This window comes from Nicotiana tabacum, chromosome 19, assembly GCF_000715075.1.
Source record: "Nicotiana tabacum cultivar K326 chromosome 19, ASM71507v2, whole genome shotgun sequence".
In the NCBI taxonomy this organism is placed as follows: domain Eukaryota; kingdom Viridiplantae; phylum Streptophyta; class Magnoliopsida; order Solanales; family Solanaceae; genus Nicotiana; species Nicotiana tabacum.
Genome location: NC_134098.1, coordinates 56271319 through 56297810, shown reverse-complemented (window position 1 = coordinate 56297810; position 26492 = coordinate 56271319). Strand labels below are relative to the sequence as shown.

The window sequence follows — 26492 nt, the reverse complement described above, 5'->3', positions numbered from 1 at the left end:
TTCATTGGAAGGGCTTGGGTCCTACACTTATACACCAAAGAAGCTTTCTCTTATTTTAGAAAATAGAGTCACCCCTCCCGTTAAGCCTTCAATTATCAAGTTACCACAACGTGATCTCAAGCCACTACCACCGCACTTAAGGTATACATTTCTTGACTCTAATGAAACTCTACCTGTAATTATTACTTCTTTGTTGAATCATGTGCAGGTTGAAAAATTATTAAATACCTTGAGGGAGTACAGACATGCCATTGGGTGGACTATAGCGGATATCTGAGGGATTCCCGCCGGAATTTGTGAGCACAAGATACAATTGGAGCAAGAGAGAAAACATAGCGTGGACCATTAAAGAAGTTTAAACTCTTCCATGCAATAGGTGGTGAAGAAAGAAATCAGAAAATGGTTGGATGCCGGGGTTGTCTACCCCATTGCCGATAGTCCTTGGGTGAGTCCGGTGCAATGTGTGCCAAATAAAGGAGGCATGACCGTAATTCAAAATGACAAAAATGAACTCATCACAAAGAGGACGGTGACCGGGTGGAGAGTTTGCAAGGAATATCGGAAGCTCAAGAGTGCTACTTGTAAAGACCATTTCTCTATGCCTTTTATTGATCAAATGCTTAATCGGCCAGCGGGAAGGTCATTTTATTACTTCTTGGATGGTTATTTCGGCTACAACCAAATCAACATCGTCTTAGAGGATCAAGAGAAGACAACATTGACATGTCTGTATAGAACCTTTGCCTTTAGCCGGATGCCATTTGGGCTATGCAATGCCCCAGCTACCTTTCAATGATGCATGATGTCAATCTTCTCGGACATGGTGGAGGATTTCTTAGAGATGTTCATGGATGACTTTTCTGTATTTAGTGATTCTTTTGTGCATTTCCTTGACAACCTCAAGCAAGTGCTCAAAAGATGTGAGGAAACAAACCTTGTGCTCAATTGGGAAAATATCACTTTATGGGGGACGAGGGTATTGTTCTTGTCTACAAAATTTCCAAACAAGGCATAGAGGTTGATCGGGCAAAGATCTAGATCATTTCCAAGCATCCTCCTCCCACTTCGGCAAAAGGGTCAAATATCATGTGATGAAGCTTTGAGTCGCCTTGATTCGAACAGTTCATGCATTGTGAGTGGGTGAGAACTTGTGTAAATAATGCATGTGCTCAACTTGTAATGTCTAGAACTTGCCCGGTTGGTTTGTCAATGCAAATCGTAGGTTGATGATTGGGTGTTGAAATGATCTTAGGCTCTCTTTGTGATCGCGAACTAATTTTTGACCAAATTGACATCCCCAGTGCACTTATTATCCTAGTTATCCCCCGTTGAGCCTTTAACCTTTTATTTGGCTACTACATTACAAACTTTTACCCTTTTGTGAAATAATTCTCTCTTTTGAACCCGCCCCTCCTTGAATGATTAAGAATGAGGTTAAAAGCCTAAGTTGTGGGTGTTGGTGTTAATTGGAGATTGGTAAGGTTGTATATTGTGTGAAGAAGCTAATACCTCAAAGTTGTGAATATGAAGATATTCAAGCTCCAAAAGAATAACAAAAGAAAACATCGGTATAAAAACAAATGCTTGTGCAGTCTTGTGAAAACTGAAGAGATACTTTGAGGTGGTTCTATGTCAGTAACTAGAGGTCAATAAGGGCTATGTGGTTCAAAAAGAAGCAAAGTGTATGTAGAGTTCAAGGAGGGAACAGTCACTATATTCCCAAATATTCGTCCAACCCGTCCCGAAGCCTACACTATAACCCTTAAAAAGTCCTTTGTGATCTGCAACCAATAATTTGTGAGATAGCAATGAGTTAAAATAAGGGCAAGCATATGGACTGATACTTGTAGCAGTTAACCTTCTTTCTGAGTGCAAGAGTGTTTGATTGTATCCCCTGTATATATATTGGTTGAGTTGGGGATTTTCTTTGATGTGAGAACGCATGAATTGCAAGATTTAGTAGAAGTTAGGTTTCTTGAAGTAGGATACAAGTGCATATCTAGCTGTGGGTAGCACTCTGTCATTGCTCTTGAGGCTCAAAGTTTACAAACTGATTATTCAAATTGTTAAATGATCTTTGTCTTCAAAGAAGGGTGAATAAAAGAAGTTACATGCTTGTTAGCTAACAGTCAGCACCATCCATAGTCATTGTTTCTCTGTGATCAGTCGGAAGTAGATTAGTATTTAGTAGGTTGACTTTATTTTAGTTGCTTGAGGGCAAGCAAGAGTCTAAGTTGGGGGTGTCGATGTGTCGTAGAATTGTGGCACTTTTGATAATAATTACATAAACTTTAGCTCGTCTTTTAAAGCATTGTAAGTCATTTCTTATGTAGTTTTGGTGTTTTGCAGAAAACGAGACTTGAAGATCCAAGAACATGGAAAACATAACAAAAACCCATAGAAGAGCAGAAATGGCAGGTTTGTAACCGCAAAAGTGATATGCAGGCCGCATACCAACCACAAAGTGAAGCAGACCATCCCAGTTCTGATAGTGGATTCTGCAATCCAATATGCGGTCCAAATAATGATCACACAAATGCAAAAAGTGTTTCTAAGAAGATGACTCTGCGGTACTATATGTTGCCTCGAAATGAATATGTTGACCGCATTACAGAAGTGCGATGGAACACTAGAGAACTGGGTAACAAACTCTGCGAAGGAAATGAAGATATGCGAACTGCGAAAGCATTCTGCGACCCATTCTGCGATTGCACACTTGTTCTGTTGGGTCATTTTTGTCGGTTTTTACCCCGACTTTTAGCCAATTATAAATAGAATAACTAGGATTTTTGTGGGATATCTTGTCTGAAAAAAAAGTTACACATAGAGCATTGAATACACCATTATTTTGGAAGCTTTTGAAGAGAGAATCTTGTCATCTTTGTAAGCTTTATGACTTTATTTATTGCTTTGTTCTTGGATTCTAGTATGAGTAGCTAGTTTTAAATACAAAGATTGTTGACCCTAAATGGGTGTAATGTTAATGGTTGTTATATATATATATATATATATATATAATGGTTGGTTGGTATCTATTCATTTATCATGCTTCATTTATTGTTTATGGTTGCAAACATTGACTAATATCATTTTACTCTATCTTTACTTGGAAACGTGGGTTAGGGTTTGGTAGAATTGAATAGCAAAAACTCAAGGCTTTAAACCTTGTTTAATAGAATTGCTTAGGAATAAGTGGGCTCTATTTGGAATATATTAGTTGTTCTTAATTGTAACTCATTTATATTTGGGAAAATCATAAAGGGAAAATACTACTTAATTATTCAGAAATATTGAGTAGTCATTTAGGAACCATTTGCATATCAAAGGACCTTCCATTATTAATATATCATATTAACATCGATAGCATTACATTCCATTGATGGGCACACAACCTTGGTTTCCTTAATTAAATTAATTACATTCTCGTAACAAAATATTTTTTTCTTGATAATTCACAATTACAACTCTCTCTTTTTAAACTAACGGAGTAGGATTACGACTTAAGTCAAGTTTCACACGACTCAAGTAACCTTTTCACACCTATTCCCTATGGGATTCGACCCCAGCCTAGTTGGGTTATTATATTTGACATAGACTTCCTTACATCATTTATTTAGGTATAATTTGAGCATATCAGGTTCAGCGTCGGATGTAAAAGTTAGAAGTTTAAAGGTTCATTAAGCTTGAATTGGGGTGTGATCTATGATTTTAGCGTTGTATGATGTGATTTGAAGGCACGACTAAGTTTGTATGATATTTTAGGACTTGTTGGTATATTTTTGTTGAGGTCCCGAGCGCCTCAGGTGTGATTCGGATCATGTTAGGAACATTTCAGAATTTGTTGAATTTCTGAAAATCACTGATGATTTTGATGTCTGGTTTCCTTCAGTGCGTTCGCGAGAGGGGTCTCGCGTTCGCGAAGGGGTTCTGGGTGGCAGGTGAGGAATTCTCTTCATGTTCTTGAGTGAGCACACGCGTTCCCAAAGAAGAGTGACATGCGGGTGGACCTTGTGCTTGGCCTACGCGGTCGCATGAGAGGCCATGAGTTCACGAAGGCCTGGGGGCAGTGATCATCGCATTTGCGATAAGGCCCTCGAATTTGCATAAGAGGTTTATGGGGAAGTAGAATTTTGTGTTTCACGAACGCGAGGAAGCGTCTGCATTTGTGAAGAAGAAACATCTGGGCAGATTTAAATGTTCAAAAATGAGGGTTTGAGTTAACAACACAAAAATTGATTTGGGAGCTCGGTGGGAGGCGATTCATGGAGAGATTTTCACGTAAGTGTTTAGGGTAAGTTATTCTTACTTAGTTTTGGTTAATTTCCATGATTTTACCTTTGATTTCATCATCAAATTAGTGATTTGGGGTGAAAAATTGAGGGAAATGGAGGAAAGTTCTTAGACTAAATTTTAAGGTTTTGATCGAGATTTTGGTATCGTATTTAAGAAATTTTGGTATGGATGTACTCGTGGTTGAACGGGTATTCGGATTTTGTGACTTTTACCCAATTTCGAGACGTGGGCCCGATCGACATTTTGGGGTGATTTTCTAATTTATTGTTAAAGTCTTGATTTCATTAATTAGATTAGTTTCTTATAGTTATAATTATAGTATGTAATTGCTTTTGGCTAGATTTGGGTCATTCAGAGTCGGAAAATCGAGGTAAAGGCATTCTTATTGACTGATTGAGCTTGGTTTGAGGTAAGTGACTTGTCTAACCTTGTGTGGGGGAAATCTCCTTATGATTTGGTACTGTTGTAACAATTTGTGATACGTGAGTGCCGTGTACGCGAGGTGACGAGTGCGTACACGGGCTAAATGTTGAAATTCCAGTTTTTAATAAGTAGTTTCCTTTTTATGCCTTAATGGAGTTACTCTAGCACGTGTAGTCATCATGTTTAGCCAAATCTCACATGTCGACGTGTCTCATCTCTTAATTGAAGTTTGTATAACATGCTTAGTTGAATTACTTGTTTTGCTTGATTCTGTATCTATTAATTGAAGGATTCCTTGCTTGTATTATCATTGTTTCATTTACTATGTGTTGACCTTTATGATTCTCGTTGTGATGACATTTTGGTTGTGGCATGAGGTTTCTCTTGTGTGCAGTCTTAATGGCATGAGGTTTCTTCCGTGCGGAGTGTGAATGGCATGAGTTTTCTTTCGTCCAGAGTGTTATTGGCATGAGGTTTCTTCTGCGAGGAGTGTGATTGGCACGAGGTTTCTTCCGTGCAGAGTGTTATTAGCACAAGGTCCCTTCCGTGCGAGTGTGATTGGAACGAGGTCTCTTCTGTGTGGAGTGTGATTGGAACGAGGTTTCTTCCATGCGGAGTGTGATTTGGCACGAGGTTTCTTCCGTGCGGAGTGAGATTTTGGCACGAGGTTTATGCCGTGCGGTCCTGTGTTGTTGCTTTTCCGTATATTCTTATAGTTCATTAACCTGCCATTATTGTTATCATTTTGCCTTCTGCCTTATTTCTTATATCCCAGTAGGGCCCTGATCTGACCTCGTCACTACTATAGGCGAGGTTAGGCTTGGCACTTACTAGGTACCAATGTGGTGTACTCATACTACGCTTCTACACATATTTTTATGCCGACCCAGGTACATCTTACCATCCTCGATATTAGAAAGTGTGTGTTGCTTCTTGGAGACTTCAAGGTATATCTGCAAGCGTTCGCAGACCTCAGTGTTCCCTTCTATCCTTATTATGTTGTCTTTTCTTTATTCTCTTAAATATTGATGTATAGATACATTTAGTACTTCCTTAGAGCTTGTGACTAGTAACTACTGGATTTTGGGAATTGTTCTTCTCGGAGTTGAAGCTTTACTTGTACATGCCGAGTGGCAGTTTTTAGTTATATATATTTGTTTGTTGATGTTGAGAATTTAGCTTTCAGTTCTTTTTTTTCAACTGTTAGACTTACCTATTCTTAGAGAATAGGTGCCATCATGACATCTTACGGAGGGAAACTTGGGTCGTGACATTTGCGAAGCCCCTGTCGCAATTGCAACATCTGAGAGGGCTGTCAGGGTTCGCTGTTGTGATCCCTTTTCCGCAATTGTGAAGGCAAGTTCCCATTTGCAACTTCCGCAGCTAAACAAAGGCACTGGGACGACGAGATTTAGTCTCGTTTTCATATTTTGAAACCCTAGACTTGGTAGGAGGCAATTATGAGGAGGGATTTTCACATACAACTATTAGGTAAGTGAATTCGATCAATTTTCAATTATAGTACATGATTATGTATGAAATTTAACATCTAAATCATGACATTTTAAGGGAAATTTTAGAAATTTTTGTCAATATTTTGAAAAATAATGATTTGAGATTTGAGAGTCAAAATGGACTCGAATTTGAAAATAAAACACATATATGGACTGATTGGGTTATGGGTAGTCAATATCTGTCCTTGGACCTGAGTTTTGACCGGACGAGCCTGAGGTTGACTTTTGTTGACTTTTTGAGTGTTGATTTGGCCCAGTTGAGGTAAGTATCTTGCTTAACTTTGTATGGGGGAACTAACCCATAGGGATTGGTTTAATTGCACTGTTGGAATTACAAGAAAGACGTGTACACTAGGTGATGAGTGTGTACACAACTTTATATGTGAAAATTGGTTGGTTTAGCCTTGTAGGTTTCTTATATGCATTTAATTGAAGTTGTCATATCATGTGATATTTTTTATTGTCGAGTTCACTCTTACATGCTTTAATTGAAGTCATTATTACATATTGTCTCTTTCATTGTTGAGTTTATTCTTCCGTTTCATTGCTTTATTGTAATTATTGTGTTGATTTACTTATCGTACTTTCATGTTATTGTTGTTGTTATACTCAGTGTTGTTGAGCTAGGATATGTACTTTCATTGCGAGTTGTTTGTTGTGTTGTTATGTTTTTGGCACATGTAGAATTGTTGAGAGTATTGTCGGGGTGTTTGCACGTGAGTTGCCCGTGCTTTTGTTATTATTGATATTTTCATAGGCGGCGAGACAAGGCCGGCTAAATATATATATCGGGTTTGCACATGTGGCGAGACAAGGTGGGATAATTATTGATGCACGTGTGGCGAGTCAAGGCGAGAATTTACATTATTGTTGCGAACGCGGCGAGACAAGGAGGACTGTGTCGGGGATGATTTGTGATGGCCTGGGGGCATTGTTATTGATGATATTTGTGTGGTGGTGCAACTTTCTTGTATGTGTCATGCATATTACAGATTTTATTGAGTTGTTTCCAATATGCTACTCTGTGTCTCTGCTTTTACCTGTTGACTTGAGCAGTGATAGTATACTTGCACAAGCATACACCGTAACATATCAGCTATATCACTCCAGGAGTATGAATTCTTGATGTTTATTGATCATGTACATGTATTCTTGTATTCCTGCCTTCTATGTGTGGATTAGACTGGTGGCACGTGAGTTGTCCGTGCGGATATGAGATATTATTACTATTATCACATGAGTTGTCTGTGCGGATATGAGATATTGTTTCTATTGGCACGTGAGTTGTCTGTGTGGATATGAGAAATTCTTACTATTGGCATGTGAGTTGTCCGTACGGATATAAGGTAATGTTACTAGTGGCACATGAGTTGTCCGTGCAGATCTGAGCTATTAATGGTATTGGCACGTGAGTCGTCCATGTAGCACGTTTATTTTTCTGTGCGGTTGTGATTGATAATGTGGGCACGAGATTCCATATGATTATGATTTGTAACTTGGGACTCTTGTGTAAACCTTGTGATAGAACGGTTGATTATTTGGTTGTCATTTGTTTTCCTTAATTGGTTTTACTAGTACTTTAACTGTGTTCTGATTACTTACTGCATTGTCACATGTTTACTCCTTGTTGCTATTTGTTGTCTCTGCTTTCCATTGCTAGCGTTATATTGTTATTCTTTCCATGTTTAGCTTTACATTGATATTTGTTCCTCTTTAGCTTTATATTAATATTTTGCACAGGTTATTATGTCTAGTAGATATCTTGACTTGAACCTCGTCACTACTCCACCGAGGTTAGTCTTAATACTTACTGGGTACCGTTGTGGTGTACTCCTGCTATGCTTCTACATATTTTTTTGTTGATCCGGGTACCTCGGAGCGTCCCAGACGTTAGTTAGATGTTGTGTTGTGCTACCGAGACTTCAAGGTATACCTGATTTGCATTTGCAGGCCTCGGAGTCACCTTCCATTGTGTTTCATTGTTATTGTTTATTTTCATTCCCGAACAGTACTATTTTTAGTGATTTCCATTGTGCTAAGTAAAGCTTATGATTCCGTACTACCGATTTTGGGATTGTATGATTAAATACTCATTTCAGTGATATTATGTCATATACTGGTTATATGTGATAGTTAAATGGTTTAAATCTGTTAATAACTCGGCATGTGTTAGTCTTACCTAGTCCTAGGGACTAGGTGCCATCACGATCCTCAAGGTGGGATTTTATGTATGTGTGTATATATACATACACATATACAAAAAAAATATATATAAATTTTATACACTTTTGCGGTTATCGAATGTAAATAGTTTGGATCGCGGGTTAAAAGTTATTTTTGTCTAATAAAATGTAAAAATTGCATTGGCGCCCTAATTGGTTGCCCCTTTTTAACTAGTACCCAATTTACTTTTCCTTTTGCATACGTGCCCGTTTTTTTGTTAAAAGAATTTTAAAAAGATATTTTTGCCCTTCTTCAATAAAAGATGTTTCTCTCCAAGTATACGGCATATTTTCTCTCTCTCGCGCGCGCGCTCACTCCTTCTCTTTCATCACGGGGTTTGATTGTTCTTCTCTAAAATCAAATATTTTTCGTCATTGCTCTCTTTTCGTTTTTGTAACTGTTTCTTCTCCAACAACATTAAGTATAATCCATTGAAAAATTCTCATACCATTACCCACAATTAAATGGTAAATATAACAAATATATCTAACATGAAAGATGTTACTAAATTCAGGATTCAGCATAGTGGTAAGCAAGTCTATAGCATTTTTGTTATTAGTAGCATTATCCATTGAAACCGACATTATTTTATCACTAATGCAAAAATATCTGCAAATATTCGTAACTGTGCTAGCAATAAATTGCCCTGTGTGCCGTGAAGCAATTATTCTATAAGCAATTATGGGCTTTTGCATTATCCAATCCTCATCAATCCAATGACATGTAACAGTACGATAATGTTACTTCTACCAATATCAGTTGTAATAGCAACACGACAATTCATATTCATCTTTATATTTATAAATATCTGTCATGACCCAAAATCTCACCATATGCGTCGTGATGGCACTTAGTCTCTAAGACTAGGTAAGCCGATTACAATAACAATTCAAGCCATTTGTTTTTAAACTGAATGTAATACAAGTGTCGAAACCAAAAGCGGAAACAATTATAACAACCTCCCAAGAGTGGTAATACTGAATCACGAACTCTAACTGAATACATGAAATGAATCTCAAGGATCGAATATACAATTTTGTTCGAATAATAATTGGCAGCACAATAAAATGGAAAAGATCCAAGGGACTGCGACATCCAAACGGCCCTACTTTGAATCCTTACGATCAACAAACTAACTTTGCCCGAGTCCGATATCTCCAATACCTGGCTCTGCATAAAATTGTGCCGAAGTGTAGTATGAGTACACCACAGTCGGTACCCAATATGTATCAATACTAACCTTTGTGGAGTAGTGACGAGGTACAACCAACACACTCACTAGTCAAATAACATGTGCAATATAATAGTATACAATAATAATGGAGAATAAATAGCAGGGATGGCAACAAGAATCAACCAGTGATATAAACAACAAGGCAATAAGGACACTGTCACGACCCAAATTTCCCTCCGTAAAATATTGTGAAGGCTGTAACAAATAAAATCTGCAACTCAGAGTACAAACAACTCCCAGAACCCGGTAGATATAAGTCATAAGATCTAAGGAGAAATACTAAATATTTCTATACATCAGAGTCTAATGAGGATAAGGAAAACAACATAATAAAGATAGAGGGGGACTCCGAGGTCTGCGGATACTGGCAGATATATCTTGAAGTCTCCACGTACGGGCTAGCTCACGGATATCTGGTCTTATAGGAAGTACCTGGATCTGCACAAAAAGTAGTGCAAAAGCGTAGTATGAGTACACCACAACAGTACCCAGTAAGTGCCAAGCCTAACATCGGTAGAGTAGTGATGAGGTCAGGTCAAGGCCCTACTGGAATATAAGAAATAAGGCAGAAGATAAAATGGTACAATAGAATGGCAGGGAAATGAAACAATAAGAATGTATGGATAACAACATCACAGGAATCAAAAAAGACAAATACAACATGTAAGGAAACCAGAATCTTACAAGTTAAGGAACAACAACAACAACAACAACAAACAATACAACAGCTAGGGAAAACAAAAACCGCACGGTAGAAACCTCGTGCCAAATAACATTACGCACAGCAGAACCCTCGTGCAAAATAATACTCCGTATGGCAGTAACCTCGTGCCACAATAAACACTCCGCACAGCAGAAACCTCGTGCCATAATAATGATCCACACAGCAGGAACCTCGTGCCACAATAACAATCTGCATGGCAAAAACCTAGTGCCAAAACCAAACAATCATCTCAACAATAATCACGGAAACCAAAATATAACAACTGAAATAATGATATTTCAAGGATAGCAATTTCAAGGAATCACACAGTTAAATAATGAATATGGAATCAAGAAAAGCACGTAATTTAACTAAGCATGTAGAACAAATTGCAAAATTAAAGATAAGACAGGTAGACATGTGAAATTAGGCTAAACATGATGATTGCATGTGCTAAAATAACTCAGTTAAGACATAAAAAGGAAACTACTTAGCGAAAATCGGAATTTCAACATTTAGCCAGTGTACGCACTCGTCACCTCGCGTACACGGCACTCATATATCACAAATTGTCACAACAGTACTAAATCCTAAGGGGATTTTCCCCCACGCAAGGTTAGACAAGTTACTTATCTCAAACCCCACTCAATCAATCAATAAGAATGTCTTTCCCTCGACTTTCCGACTCCGAACGACTCAAATCTAGCCAAAAGCAATTACCTACTATAAATATAACTATAAGAAACTAATCTAAATCATGAAATTATGAATTTAGCAAAGAAATAGAAAATCGCCCCCAAAAGGAACCCGGACCCACAACTCACAATCGGGTAAAAGTCACAAAGATCCGAACACCCATTCAACCAAGAGTCCACCCATAAAATATTACTCAAATCCAATACAAAAATATCGATCAAATCCTCAAAATTCGGCCTAAGAACTTTCCTCCATGTTTTCCCAATTTTCCACCCCAAATCATTAATTAAATGATGAAATCAAAGACATAAACATGGAAATTAACCAAAACTAAGTAAGAATCACTTACCCCAATCAACTCTTTGAAAATCCCTTCAAGAATCTCCCAAATCCTAGGTCTCTATCTCAAAATATGAAAAATGGGTTCAAACCCTCGTTTTTGAAATTTATCTGTGCTGCCCAGTTATCCTTAATCGCGATCGCGGAAATAGCCTGGCGATCGCGAAGCACAATTTAACTACCCAAGAAAAATCATGCCTACACGAACGCGACAGTACACACATGAATGTGAAGTATCGCTTCCCTCAGCCTACGCGATCGCACAACAGCTCACACGTTCGCATAGAGCAACGCGCATGCCCCATCTCCTGCCCCCCTTCCTCTTTGCGAACGCGGCTATACCCATGCATTCGCGATGCTTTGACTGATCAATCTACACGATCGCGTACCTCCCTTCGCGAATGCATTGAGAAAAAATACAACTTCCTCAAACAAGCCTACTCGATCGCGTATAAGGAAACTAGATACATATTCCAGGAAATATTCAGCCATAACACCAAGTCCAAAATTGATTAGTTAACCATCTGAAACTCACATGAGACCCCCGGGACCTGAACCTAACATACCAACAAGTCCCAAAATATCATACGAACTTAGTCAAGCCTTCAAATCACATCAAACAACGCTAAAACCATGAATCGCGCATCGATTCAAGCCTAATGAACTTTTGAACTTCTAACTTCTACATTAGATGCTGAAATCTATCAAATCACATCTGATTGATCTCAAATTTTGCACACAAGTTACAAATGACACCACATACCTACTCTAACTCCCGGAACCCCAATCCGAGCCCGGTAACCACAAAGTCATCTCGGTCAAACTTCCAAGTTTCCAAATTTTGCCATTTCAAGCCTAATTCAACTATGGACCTCCAAATCACAATCAAGACATACTCCTAAGTCCAAAATCGCCCAACGGACCTAACAGAACCATCGAAACTCCAATCCAAAGCCGTTTACACACAAGTCAACATCTGGTCAACCTTTTCAACTTAAGTTTCCAACCTTGAGACTAAGTGTCTCAATTCATTTTGAAGCATTCCCGGTCCCGAACCAACTACCCCGGCAAGTCACATTACAACAATAAAGCATAAAATGAGCAGTAAATGGGGGAACATAGCTAAAACTCTCAAAATGACCGGTCGGGTCATTACATCCTCCTCCTTTTAAAACAAATGTTTGTCCTTGAACGAGTGTAGAGACATACCTGAAGTTGCCTCCTCGACTGGCTGACCCCTCCACTGAACATTCACTAAAGCAGTGTTCTTCGACTTTAACTTTCGAACCTGCCTATCCAAGATGGCCACCAGTTCCTCAACATAAGACAAATCCTTGTCCAACTAGATTGAGCTAAAATCTAACACTTGAGATGGATCACTGTGATACTTCCGAAGCATAGAAACATGGAATACTGGATGAATTACAGCTAGACTAGGTGGTAGTGCAAGTCTATAAGCCACCTCTCCAACCCTCTCAAGAATCTCAAAAGGCCCGATATACCTAGGGCTCAACTTGTCATTCTTCCCGAACCTCATAACACCCTTCATGGGCGACACCGGGAGAAAGACCCGCTCTCTAACCATGAATGCAACATTGCGAACCTTTCGATCCGGATAACTCTTCTGTCTGGATTGGGTTGTACGAAGTCGTTCCTGAATCAATTTAACCTTTTCTGAAGCAACCTAAACCAAGTCTATAGCCAATAGCCTAGCCTCGCCCAGCTCGAACCAACCCACTAGAGACCAATACCGTCTACCATACAAAGCCTCATACGGGGCCATATGAATGCTCGACTAGTAGCTGTTGTTGTAGGCAAACTCTGCAAATGGCAATAACTTATCCCAAGAACCCCCAAACTCCATTACACATACACAAAGCATATCCTCCAATATCTAAATAGTGCACTCGGACTGTCCGTCCTTCTGAGGTTGAAATGTTTTGCTCAACTCCGCCCGAGTACCTAACTCATGTTGTACGGCCCTCCAGAACCGCGATGTAAACTGCGTACCTGGTCAGAGATGATGGATACCAACACGCCATGAAGCCTAACAATCTTTGAGATATAAACTCAAGCCAGTTTCTCAGAAGAATAAGTGTCGCCACTGGAATGAATTGAGCTGACTTGGTCAACCTATCCATAATCACCCAAACTACATCGAACTTCCTCTAAGTCCGTGGGAGCCCAACAACAAAATCCATAGTGATTCGCTCCCATTTTGCACTCCCGAATCTCTAGCGTCTAAAGCAATCCACATTGCCGCTGATGCTCATACTTTAATTGCTGACAGTTTAGGCACCGAGCTACATACTCCACTATGTACTTCTTCATTCTCCTCCATAAATAATGCTGGCTCAAGTCGTGATACATATTTGCGGCACCTATATGAATGGAGTACCGCAAACTGTGAGCCTCATGGAGAATCAACTCATGCGACCCATCTACATTAGGTACACATGCCCTGCCATGCATCCTCAATGCATCGTCATCTTCAATAGTGACCTCCTTGGCATCACCGCGTTGAACCGTGTCCTTAAGGTCAAGCAGATGGGGATCATCATATTGATGCTCCCTCGTATGATCATAAAGAGAATACTGAGAAACCACACAAGCCAAAACTCGGCTCAGCTCAGAATCACCTAATCTAACAAACTGGTCGGATAAGGCCTGAATATCCAATGCCAATGGCCTCTCTGCTGCTGGTAGATATGCTAGGCTGCCTAAACTCTCTGCCCTACGACTCAGGGCATCGTCCACCACATTGGCCTTCCAGGGATGGTATAGAATGGTGATATCATAGTCTTTAAGCAACTCTAACCACCTCCGCTGACGCAAGTTAAGATCCTTCTATTTGAACAAGTGTTGCAAACTCTAGTGAACAGTGTAGATCTCACAAGGGACACCATACAAATAGTGCTACCAAATCTTTAAGGAATAAACAATAGCTGCTTACTCAAGGTCATAGATAGGATAGTCCTTCTCACGCACCTTCAGCTGTCTAGATGGGTAGGCAATCACCCTACCATCCTGCATCAACACCGTGCTGAGACCAATACGCGATGCATCACAATATACAGTATAAGACCCCAAACCTATAGGCAATACCAATACTGGGACTATAGTCAAAGCTGTCTTGAGCTTCTGAAAGCTCTCCTCACATTCCTTTGTCCATCTGAACGGAGCACCCTTCTGGGTCAACTTGGTCATAGGTGATGCAATGGATGAGAATCCCTTTACCAAGAAAACTACGGATCTCCGTAGCTGAGGATGGTCTGGGCTAAATATGCACTGCTTCAACCTTCTTCGCATCCACCTTGATCCGCTCACTCGACACTATGTGACCCAAACATGCCACTGAATCTAGCCAGAATTCACACTTTGAAAATTTCGGATATAACTTGTTTTCTCTCAAGGTCTAAAGCACAGTCCTCAGGTGCTGCTCATGATCCTCCCGACACTGGGAGTACACCACAATGTCGTCAATAAACACAATGACGAATGAGTCAATATAGGGCCAGAATACACTGTGCATCAGGTGCATGAATGCTGTTGTGATAGCCTTAACGCAAGTCAATCTTGGAAAACATTCTGGCACCATGTGGCTAATCAAATAGGTCATCAACACGTGGTAATGGATACCTGTTTTCATTGTAACCTTGTTAAACTGAAAATAATCAATACATATGCGCATAGAATTATCCTTCTTCTTCATAAACCAGACTAGAGCACCCCAAGACGACACACTGGGTCGAATGAGCCCTTATCAAGCAACTCCTATAACTTCTCCTTTAACTCCTTCAACTTTTACGGAGCCATATGATATGGAGGAATAGAGATTGGTTGAGTGCCCGGTAACAAATCAATACCAAAGTCGATATCCCTGTCGGGCGGCATGCCCGGAAGATTCACCGAAAATACATCTGGATAATCCCTCACTACCGGAACTGACTCCATAATAGGAGTATCAACACTGACATCTCTCACATAATCTAGATACACATCACACCCCTTCTCAACCATCCGCTGAGCCTATAGAAATGAAATAACACTACTAGGAGTATAGTCTAAGGTAACTCTCCACTCTAACCATGGTAATCCTGGCACAGCCAACTTCACGGTCTTGGCATGAAAATCAAGAATAGCATAATGGGGTGACAACTAGTCCATGCCCAACATAATATCAAAGTCTACCAAACAGAGGAATAATAACTCGGCTCTGGTCTCAAAACCACTAAGAACAACCAAACACGACTGATACACACGGTCAACAATAATAGAATCTCCCACAGGTGTAGACACATAGATATGAGAACTCAAAGAATCATGGGATACACCCAAATACAGAGAAAACTAAGATGACACATACGAATAAGTGGAGCCTAGATCAAATAAGATTGATGCATCTCTATGACAAATCGGAACAATACATGTAATGACAGTGCCGGACGCAATTGTCTCCGTCCGAGCAAGAAGAGCATAATATCTAGCCTGGAATCCCCCTCTTTGGCGACCTTTACCTGCCCGACCTCCACCTTGAGCTGGCTGAGTAGGTGGAGTGGTAGCTGGTGCTATAACCATAGCATGAGGACACGATAGAGCACGCGAAGCCTGAGTAGTCTGTGGAGGTGCACCCCTCCTAAGTCTAGGACAATCCCTCATCATATGCCGAGTGTCACCACACTCAAAACAAACTCTCGGAGGACGTGGCTATTGTGGCTATCTCGGGCCAGATCAGCTGGACTGACCGCTGAAAGCATCCCATGCAGGAGGTGCACTAGACAAAAGTGGTGCATAATAAGGAGCCTGGGGCCTAGGAGTGGCCGGAATACCACTAGCAGCTGGAAGTGCTGAATGAACAGGGCGACTCACATAGCCCCTACCCTGACGGGTTGAAGCTGGGGCACGAGTACCACTATAAGTGCCAGACACTCGAGACCTCTTGGCCTCTCTCTCCTCACTCTCTCGAGTCAGCATACCCTCCAGTCTCCTAGCAATCCCCACTACCTGCTGGTATGCAATGTCTATCTCCAACTCCCGGGCCATGTTAAATCTGATCTGGGGTTGAGCCCCTCGATAAACCGACGGACCCGCTCTCGAACAGTAGCAACCAAGGCTAGTGCATGCCTAGCCAAATCACTGAACCGAACCGCATACTCTGACATGGTCATAGAACCCTAGCGCAACTGCTTAAACTCCCTCAAGAATATATCCGAAAACTGAGTCCAAGTGAGTGAAGATGCCGCGGCCGAACTATCCAACTCATATGCTCGCCACCACTGATAGGCCGCTCTTCTAAGCTGGAATGAAGTGAAAGCAACCCTACTAGACTCCGCAATACCTATAGTACGGAGGATACGGTGACACTCCTCAAGAAAACCTTAGGCATCCTCTAACACCGAGGATACCTCTCGAGCCTGAGCTGCTCCCCTTCAGAAACTGCATCCATATCCTCAAGCTGAACTGGGGCTACCAACTGTACTGGCATGACCTCTGGAAGCTGATCGACATGAACCCGCTGCTCTGTGGTACGAGTGGCGAGAGTATGTGCTCCTCCCCCCGCCTGAGATGTGGCAGGAGCAAGTGGGATCAACCCTACTTGAGCTAAAGTGCCAAACATGCCCAGAAACTAGGCGAGGGTCTCTTGAAGAGCTGGTGCAGCAACAGGCATCCCAGGTCCCTGCACTCCAACTGTAGCTACTGGTGGCTCCTCTATAGCAGCTCCTGCGGGTGTATGGTCATTCGATCCGGTTGTACATATCCTCACCTGATCTTGAAGTCAACAATTTTGAACGATAAGGAATCAAAGAAGTGAATTGTTTTTCCTAACAGTTCCATAGCCTCCCGAAGATAAGTACAGATGTCTCCGTACCGATCCGCAAGACTCTACTAAACCTGTTTATGACTCATAACACATATGAACCTAGAGCTCTGATACCAACTTGTCAGAACCCAAATTTCCCTCCATAAGATATCGTGACGGCACCTAGTCTCTAAGATTAGGTAAGCCTAACAAACTTGTGGAAAAACTGAGATATAAGCTAAACTCAAAACATCAACGGTTGTATTAAATACAATCTGCAACTCATAGTACAAACAACTCCCAAAACCCAGTAGATATTAGTCACAAGCTCTAATGATAAATACTAAATATCTCTATACATTAGTTTCTAATGAGGATAAGGAAAACAACATAATAAAGATAGAGGTAGACTCTGAGGTCTGCGGACACTGGTAGATATACCTTGAAGTCTCCACATACGGGCTAGCTCACGGATATCTGGTCTGGTAGGAAGTACCTGGATCTGCACAAAAAGTTGTGTAGAAGCATAGTATGAGTACGCCACAATGGCACCCAGTAAGTACCAAGCATAACCTCGGTAGAGTAATGACGAGGTCAAGTCAGGGCCCTACTGGAATATAAGAAATAAGGCAGAAGATAAAATGGTACAATAGAATGGAAGGGAAATGAAACAATAAGAATGTACGGAAAACAACAACACGGGAATCAAAGAAGACAAATACAACACGTAAGGAAACCAGAATCTTATAAGTTAAGGAACAACAACAACAACAAACAATACAACAGCTAGAGGAAACAACAACCGCACGGCAGAAACCTCGTGCCAAATAACACTCCGCATGGCAGAACCCTCATGAGATAATAACAACCCGCACGGCACAATCCTCGTTCCAAATAACACCCCGCACGGCACAAACCTTATGCCAAATAACACTTCGCACGGCAAAACCGCATGCCAAATAACACTCTGCAAGGCAGAAACCTCGTGCCACAATAGACACTCCACATGGAAGAAACTTCATGCCACAATAACAACCCACACGGTACAAACCTCGTGCCACAATAACAATCTGCACTGCAAAAACCTCGTGCCACAACCAAACAATCATCTCAACAATAATCAGGAAAACCAAAACATAACAGCTAAAACAATGATATTTCAAGGATAGCAATTTAAGGTATACAGGTAATTCAACTAAGCATGTAGCATAAATTGTAAAATCATAGATAAGATAGGTAGACATGTCAAATTAGGCTAAACACGATGACTGCGTGTGCTAAAATAACTCAGTTAAGGCATAAAAAGGAAACTACTTAGCGAAAACCGGAATTACAACATTTAGCCCGTGTACGCACTCGTCACGTCGCATACACGGCACTCATATAACACAAATTGTCTGAACATTACCAAATCCTAAAGGGATTTCCCCCACAAAAGGTTAGACAAGTCACTTTCCTCAAACCTCGCTCAATCAATCAATAAGAATGCCTTATGATCGAGATCGCGGTATCGGGTAAAAGTGACAAACATTCGAACACCCATTCAACCCCGTGTCCACCCATACCAAAATTACTCAAATTCGATAAAAACATCTCGATCAAAACCTCAAAATTTGGCCTAAGAACTTTCTCCCAATTCTTCACCCCAAATCACTAATTAAATGATGAAATGAAATACATGAACATGGAATTTAACCAAAACTAAGTAAGAATCTCTTACCCCAATCAACTCCTCGAAAATCCCTTCAAGAATTGCCCAAAACCGAGGTCTTTATCTCAACATATGAAAAATGGGTTCAAATCCTCATTTTTGAAATTTATCTCTGCTGCCTAGTTATTCTTAATCTAGATCGCGGAAATAGCCTCGCAATCGCATAGCGCAATTTAACTGCCCAGAAAATCAAGCCTATGTGAACGCAACGATGCACACGCGAATGCGAAGCATCGCTTCCCTCGGCCTACGCGATCGCACAACAGCTCATGCGTTCGCATAGAGTAACGTGCATGCCCCAACTCCTACCTCCTTTCCTCTTCGCGAACACGGCTATGCCCACGCATTCGTGATGCTCTGACTGATCATTCTTCACAAATCGCGTAGCTCCCTTCGCGAACGTATTGAGCAAAAATACCACTGCCCCTAATAAGCCTACGCAAACCAGATATAGTCACCAGAAAATCTTCAGCCATAACACCAAATCCAAAATTGATCTGTTAACCATCCAAGACCCCCGGGACCTCAACCAAACATACAAACAAGTCCCAAAATATCATATGAACTTAGTCGAGCCTTCAAATCACATCAAACAATTCTAAAACCGTGAATCGTGCATTGATTCAAGCCTAATGAACTTTTGAACTTCTAACTTCTACATTCGATGCCAGAATCTATCAAATCACGTCCGATTGATATCCAATTTTGCACACAAGTCACAAATTACACCACGGACCTACTCCAACTCCCAGAACCCCAATCCGGGGCCGGTAACCACAAAGTCTACTCTCGGTCAAACTTCAAAATTTCCAACTTTTGCCATTTAAGACTAATTCAACTACGGACCTCCAAATCACAATCTGGACACACTCCTAAGTCCAAAATCACCCAACGGAGTTAACAGAAACATCAGAACTCCAATCCGGGGCTGTTTACACACAAGTCAACATCCGATCAACCTTTTTAACTTAAGCTTTCAACCTTGAGACTAAGTGTCTCAATTCATTCTGAAACCTTCCCACTCTCGAACCAACTACCCCTGCAAGTCGCATAACACTATAAATCATAAAATGAGCCATTAATGGGGGAATGAGGCTACAACTCTCAAAATGATCAGTCGGGTCGTTATAGACACCATAAATATTGTTCAACAAATAAGGAACATAAATATAACCAATTAAACAAGTCTTTCAAATATAATTTTATTCTAAAACAATGTCACTACGTGACACCTCATCTCATAATCATAAAATACGGGTCTCATCCCACTTTCATATTTTTCATAGCACCTCGTGCCCATATATCTATCACAACCGCAAGGACAAATCACCTACCTAAAATATCAATATATAAGATCCGCACGGATAACTCATGTGCCAATAATAAAAATTATCATTTACTCACGGCATCTCGTGCCCACGTCTCATATCACAATTGCACAGATAGTTCACGTGCTAATATCATAACCATTTATATAACCACGGCACCCCGTGTCCACATTTCATATCATATCTGCACGGATAATTTACGTGCCCAAAACATAATCATTATTTATCTGCGGCACCTCGTGAGGTAGTATAGGTTGTATGCTACAGTGTATTCATGTCCAAGTGTATTACGGCATCCCAAGTCAATAAGAAATATCAATTAGCGCACCAAAAACACAAGTCAAGTTACACAAATTGTATAATGAACACAAGAAAAATCACCAACACAATAGCACTGCATTATCACATAAAAATCACCAACACAATAACCACACATTATCAAATATCATCCCTGGCATTGCCACTGTTATCTCTTCTATAGCCACCTGTATCACTCCGCCCAGACAATATCAGTAGCCACCTTTATCGCTCCTATAGCTACCCTTATCTCTCCTATAGCCACCCTTATCACTACTATAATAGCCTCTCTTATCGCTCTGTATAATAGCCTCCCTTATCATTCCGTATAATAGCCACCCTTATCACTCCTCCAAGACAATATCCCAATGCACATAACAACAGTGAAATGCCACCCTTATGTCCACATATTATCGACAATTGAATGCCATCCTTATGTACACATAATAATAACCCAAATCACACAATAATTCACACAGAATATTATCACAACACAACATAATCAACTCATATAGCAAATTTCCCATAGGCCACAACCTTTCCAAATGTGCAACGAAATCAAATAATTTCATAGTAAATAGCCCAAGGCTCCACACAACGTATATAAAATCTCAAAAACAATAGCAAGGATGGAAAAGTAACTCAGCATAGAGCAATGCCTTCTTTAATCCAAATTTTAGGTAAATAGATTAATGCCTCTTTTAAATTTATTTAATTAATTAATTAAATAAAGATGAAAACTCTGTAGTGAAATTATTTCCACAAAATGGAAACTCAACAAAACACAAAATTCACATAAAAGTCAAGAGGCAATCACACCAAACTATCATATAAAAACAAACACGGCAAACAAGGAATGAGGCAGGACAAATAAAGGATTTAATAAGTGCCAACAATTTCTAATTTAATACATAAAGATGCCTAAGAATTTAATTCAATGAATTTGCACATATAAGTCCGAGTACGTACTCGTCACCTCACGTACACGGCTTTCACATTACACAAAATGGCATATACGACTCAATTTCTAAGGGGTAATTCCCCCACTCAAGGTTAGGCAAGATACTTACCTTTACCAAATTAGGCTGATACTTTAAAATAGCCTTCTCACTTAAAACGGCCTTCGGACGTCTCAAATCTAGCCAAATTAATTACATAACATCATTAAAATTCATCAAAAATAATTTTGGATAATAAAACGTCGACTTAAAATTTCACATTAAAAAGTCAACACAAAAGTCAACCCGGGGCTCGTATCTCGGAACCCGAGAGAATTTTTACAAAATCCGAACACCCATTCCAATAGGAGTACAATCATACCAAAATTATCAAATTCCAATAACGATCGTCCTCCAAATCTCCATTTTTTGTTTTTGAAAGGTTTTATAATTTTCTCAATTTATTCCTTCAAATTAGAATTAAATGATGAATATAACCATAGAATCATGAAATATAATCACTTTCGAATATATAAAACTTACCCAAGTTAAAGTCGTGAAGAACTCCTCCAAAATCGCCCAAAATTGAGGCTTTCAATCTCAAAAGAAAATGAAGAGAATGGCCAATTTCGACCCCTAAATGTTCTGCCCAGTTTAGCTTCCGTGAGGATTTCATCGTACTTACGGAGTCTCTTCTGCGGAGCACACTGACCAGCAGCCCTATCGCACCTACGAACATTCTTCCGATCCTGCGTAATCACAGGTGCGACACATCCTCGCGCATCTGCGTATTCCCTGCACATGTGGCAGTGGCTTAGCTTCTGCGCACACGCAGGTATAACAATCTGACCGGTCTCTTTGAGCTCTGGCATGTCGTTCGGCAGTTTGAGGCCTCGGGTAGCTTCACTTCATGTTTTATGACTTGTAAGTATGGTCAAAATCAAATTTCAGGAAGTTCAGAGTTGATTCGGATGGAAAATTCTAATTTTTGAAGCTTTAGGTTGGAAGAATTGACTAACATTTGACTTTTGAGTAAACAACCTCGAAATTGAATTTGAAGGTTCCAATAGGTTTGTATGATGATTTCGGACTTGGGCATATGTTCGGATTGAGTATCGGGTCGCCCGGGAGCATTTCAGCGCTTATTGTGGAAAGTTCGGATTTTGAAGGTTTTATAATTTCATAAGTTTAGTTTGAGGTGGACTTTGGTGATATAGATGTCTGTTTAGGGTTTTGAGTCTTAGAATAGGTTAATATCGTGATTTATGACTTGTATGCAAAGTTTGGCATAATTCCGGAATGTTTTGACATTATTCAGACGCGTTCGGCAAAGTTTAAGAGTTTGAAAGCTTAAAGGAAGGTTTCGATCATCGATTCATAGTTTGGATGATGTTTGATGTGATTTGAGGCCTCAGACAGGTCTGTGTTATGTTTTGGGACTGGTCGTGTGACTGGACAAGGTCCCGGGGGCCTCGGGTGAGTTCCGGGGTGGTTTCGGATCATTTCTCCATATTTTTCTCTTTGCTGTTGCTAGTTCTGGTTTTGTTCTTCGCGGACGCGAAGGGATTCACGCGTTCGCGAAGAAGGATTTTGGGGCTACTTGAATTTTGTTCATTTTGAACGCGACATGGAGGTCGCGATAGCAAAGAAGGAAGGGGAGCTGGGGGCCTGGAGGCGTTAAGCATCGCGAACGCGGCTGAGTGACCGCGAACACAAAGCATCAGGACCTGGAGGCATCGCGAACGTGGTGCAGGTTACTCAAACGTGAAGAGGAATTTTGTAGGTAGTTATTTTAAGCCTTCGTGATCACCAAGATGCTCCTGCGGTCGCGATGAAGGACGGGTCTGGGCAGAATGATTTTAAGTCGGGGTCTTTGCCCATTTCACCCATTTTTCACTTGGTAGGGCGACTTTTAGGGTTCTTGAAGAGGAGATTTTTGTCATCCATTATGAGGTAAGCTATTCCCACCTATTGTGAGTTAAATACATTAGTTATATATGGATGTTTACATGAAAATATGTGGAAATTGTGGAATTTTGAAAGAAACCTAGAAATTGGTATTTTTAGATTTTGACCACGAAATTGGACATGGAATTCGGAATACATCATATATTTAAGTTCGTAATCTTATGGGTAATGCTTATCTTCGAAAATATTAGAATCTGGGCACGTGGGCCCAAGGGTTGTCTTTATTGACTTTTCGAGCGTAGTTGGAAATCGTTGTAAATTAATTAATTATGATGTTGGGGTATATTTTTATTGGTTTTCATGATTGTTTAACTAGTTTCAAATCGTTGGCTTTGAATGGAGGAGTTAAAGAGGCGTTGGAGCCGGTTATGGAACTTCGGAGCGAAGTAAGTCTCCTGTCTAACCTTGTGAGGGGAAAACTACCCCCTAAGTGATGTAATTATTATGTGCTACTAGTATTGGGAGCTACGTATGCACGAGATGATGAGAGTCTGTACATGGCTAAAGTATGTTTATGTCCGGGTAGACTTAGGACTTTACAATGTAATAATTGGATTATTTGAACTCATTCTGTTGGCTTAATTGTAACACCCCGGAAAATTTCGAAGTACTTAAGCGCTATTAAGAAAGTTGATGTATGCTAATTATATTATTTTGTGTGTAGACAAAGACTATTATATGAATGATATCAATTTATCATGATAATATATGTATGATGTGCATTAAGAATGGTCTATGGTCTAAGAAGAGCCTCAAGGATAAGTCAAGTTGAAAATTTTATGATGGGATAAAGTTTCAAGTGAGTTCGCACAAGATCCTACTATAAACACATGCTGCTACCAAATAATAACTACTTAGGAGATGATATACCTATAAAATTAAAGCCCTTTGAGTCTAGTTTCCAACACTTCAAATCGTTCGTCATTTGGACACTCCTATAAGAAGTTATGACCAAATTACCAAAGGCTGGAAAAAAAAGATTCTGCGACCAATTCTGCGATCCCAGAATAATTATGTGATCGCGAAAGTTCTTCTGCGACTGCAAACTGGTCGCATAATGGACCAGTACAGCCCGGTTTTTGGCACCAATTTTGCGGTGCATTTTTGCGTCCCGCATAGCCATTCTGCGGTCCATTATGCGACCGCAGACCTGCTTTCGGAGGGTTAAATTTTTATATTTTCATAACCCGACCCTATTTTGATAAATAGGCTTTGGGGTATATTTTGGGGCAATTATCTAAGGTTTTTTAGAGAAAAGTGAGAGTGTTCTAGAGAGAGGAAGTAGAGTAAGTGTTTTGTTCATCAAGATCTTGTCCAAGCTTTGAAATCCAACAAGGAAATCTCACAAGTTCTTCATCTAAGAGGTAAGGTTCCATACCCTAGATTTCAATTTCGGATCTGGGTAGAAGATGGTTGATTAGTAGTATGATTCTTGGGTATGAGAGTATTATTTATACATATATGTACTAATAAGGTTTGTGGGAAGATTGTTGAGCTCAAATAAGTAAAGATTGAGTTGTGGAGTGAATGAAATCTTGTAGAAGAACCTTGTAGTTAAATTTGCACACCTAGTGTTTGATAAAATGCTCAAATGAGCTGAGACCATGGATACCTTCCTAATTTGTGTTCAATTTTGTTATGTCTCAAAATAGATTGGAATTGGTAGAATTTCCGGAACGCTGTAGTAATTTAAGAAAAGCTCAAACCAAGGTATGTTGGCTAAACTACTATCTTGGAATTGAATTCAATGATGTTCTTATAAGTTTCAAGTATGGTTGTCTCAAGTTCCTTATTCTATGTTCTGAGTTGTTCCCAATAAATTTGATTGTCCCAAATAAGCAAAGTGTCGAGAATTATGTATTCAAAACGTGTTATGAATGTTCCTATCACATTATGTGATCTTTTGGGAATGTGTTCAAGAATGATATGTGTATTAAATACTATGTCTTTCAGTGGTGTTTCAAAGGAAGGTTATGATGTCAAATTGTGTGAGAAAACTCAATATGCTTAAGACAAAAATTGCTCATATGTGTACCTAAAGTCTTGATTGAAAATGTCTTATTGTTGATAACCTATGAAGATGGTTAGAATTGAAATAAGTGAATTGGGGATAAAACGTGTGGCCAGCGTGCCAAGAGTGAAAGTTATACTTGTGGCCAATGGTGCCCATGAAATGAGATGATGTGAGAAAGATTATGAAATGAGATTTGATTCAACTATTCTAAAATTGACTTTGAAAATAGAATTTCCTAAAAGCTTATGAACTCAAGTAATGCCCATATGTGGCTGTTTTAGTCATGCTATGTTTAGTGAGTATTTTCAATGTGTTTTGCATTCTTACATATTCGTGAGTGGAAATTGTGTAGTATCCTTTATGGGAAAAAGTAATTCAAGAAGAAACAATGTGTTACTTGTTTATGATTTTAACTTGTGCTTCGATTGCCAATCATTTTACTCCATTTCTCGGAAAGAAATCCATTGTGTTTAAAGTCTTCATTACTAATGAACCTAAAGTTATGATTTCCGAAATATTGTATATGTTGATATTTAGGATGATGATCCATGAAAGAAAATATATGAAAGTGTGGAATATGAAATATGGCCATTGTGCCATGAAAGAAGAATCATATGTATGGCCAAAAGAGCCAATAAAATAATAATGTTGTAAGTGGTTGAAAGTACAGATGAAGTCATATAGGGTGTGAAAGGTTATGAGATGTACGTATTTGTAGTTTTGTTTCCAATGTGTTATAAAACCATACGTTCTTGTGAGTAAAGACTATGATTTTCCTAAATGTTCTAAATGCTCTTAATGTTTTATGATCACCCATGGCAAGTACAAGTAAGTGATAGTATGAACATCAAATGTGATCTTTGCCTAAATGAGAAGTTCGAAGTGTTGTATGTCCCAATGGTTTCAACTATATTTGTATGCTTCTGAAATAATATTTGTAAATGACATCGATTGTTAAGTCCCCAAGAGTCATGAACCTAGATAATGACCTCAAGAGGTCAAGGGAGTGAA

At 39.8% G+C, this 26492-nt stretch overlaps 1 protein-coding gene across 1 annotated transcript in view; it reads left to right on the top strand.

Moving 5' to 3' along the window:
- The first annotated feature begins 481 nt into the window (after nucleotides 1-481).
- Nucleotides 482-26492, top strand: part of LOC142173493 (glucose-1-phosphate adenylyltransferase large subunit 1, chloroplastic-like) — a 77749-nt gene continuing 51738 nt past the window's right edge. The window contains exon 1 of the mRNA XM_075239091.1: nucleotides 482-725. Within this exon, the coding sequence (XP_075095192.1) occupies nucleotides 482-725 (244 nt within the window). The remainder of the gene's footprint in view (nucleotides 726-26492) is intronic.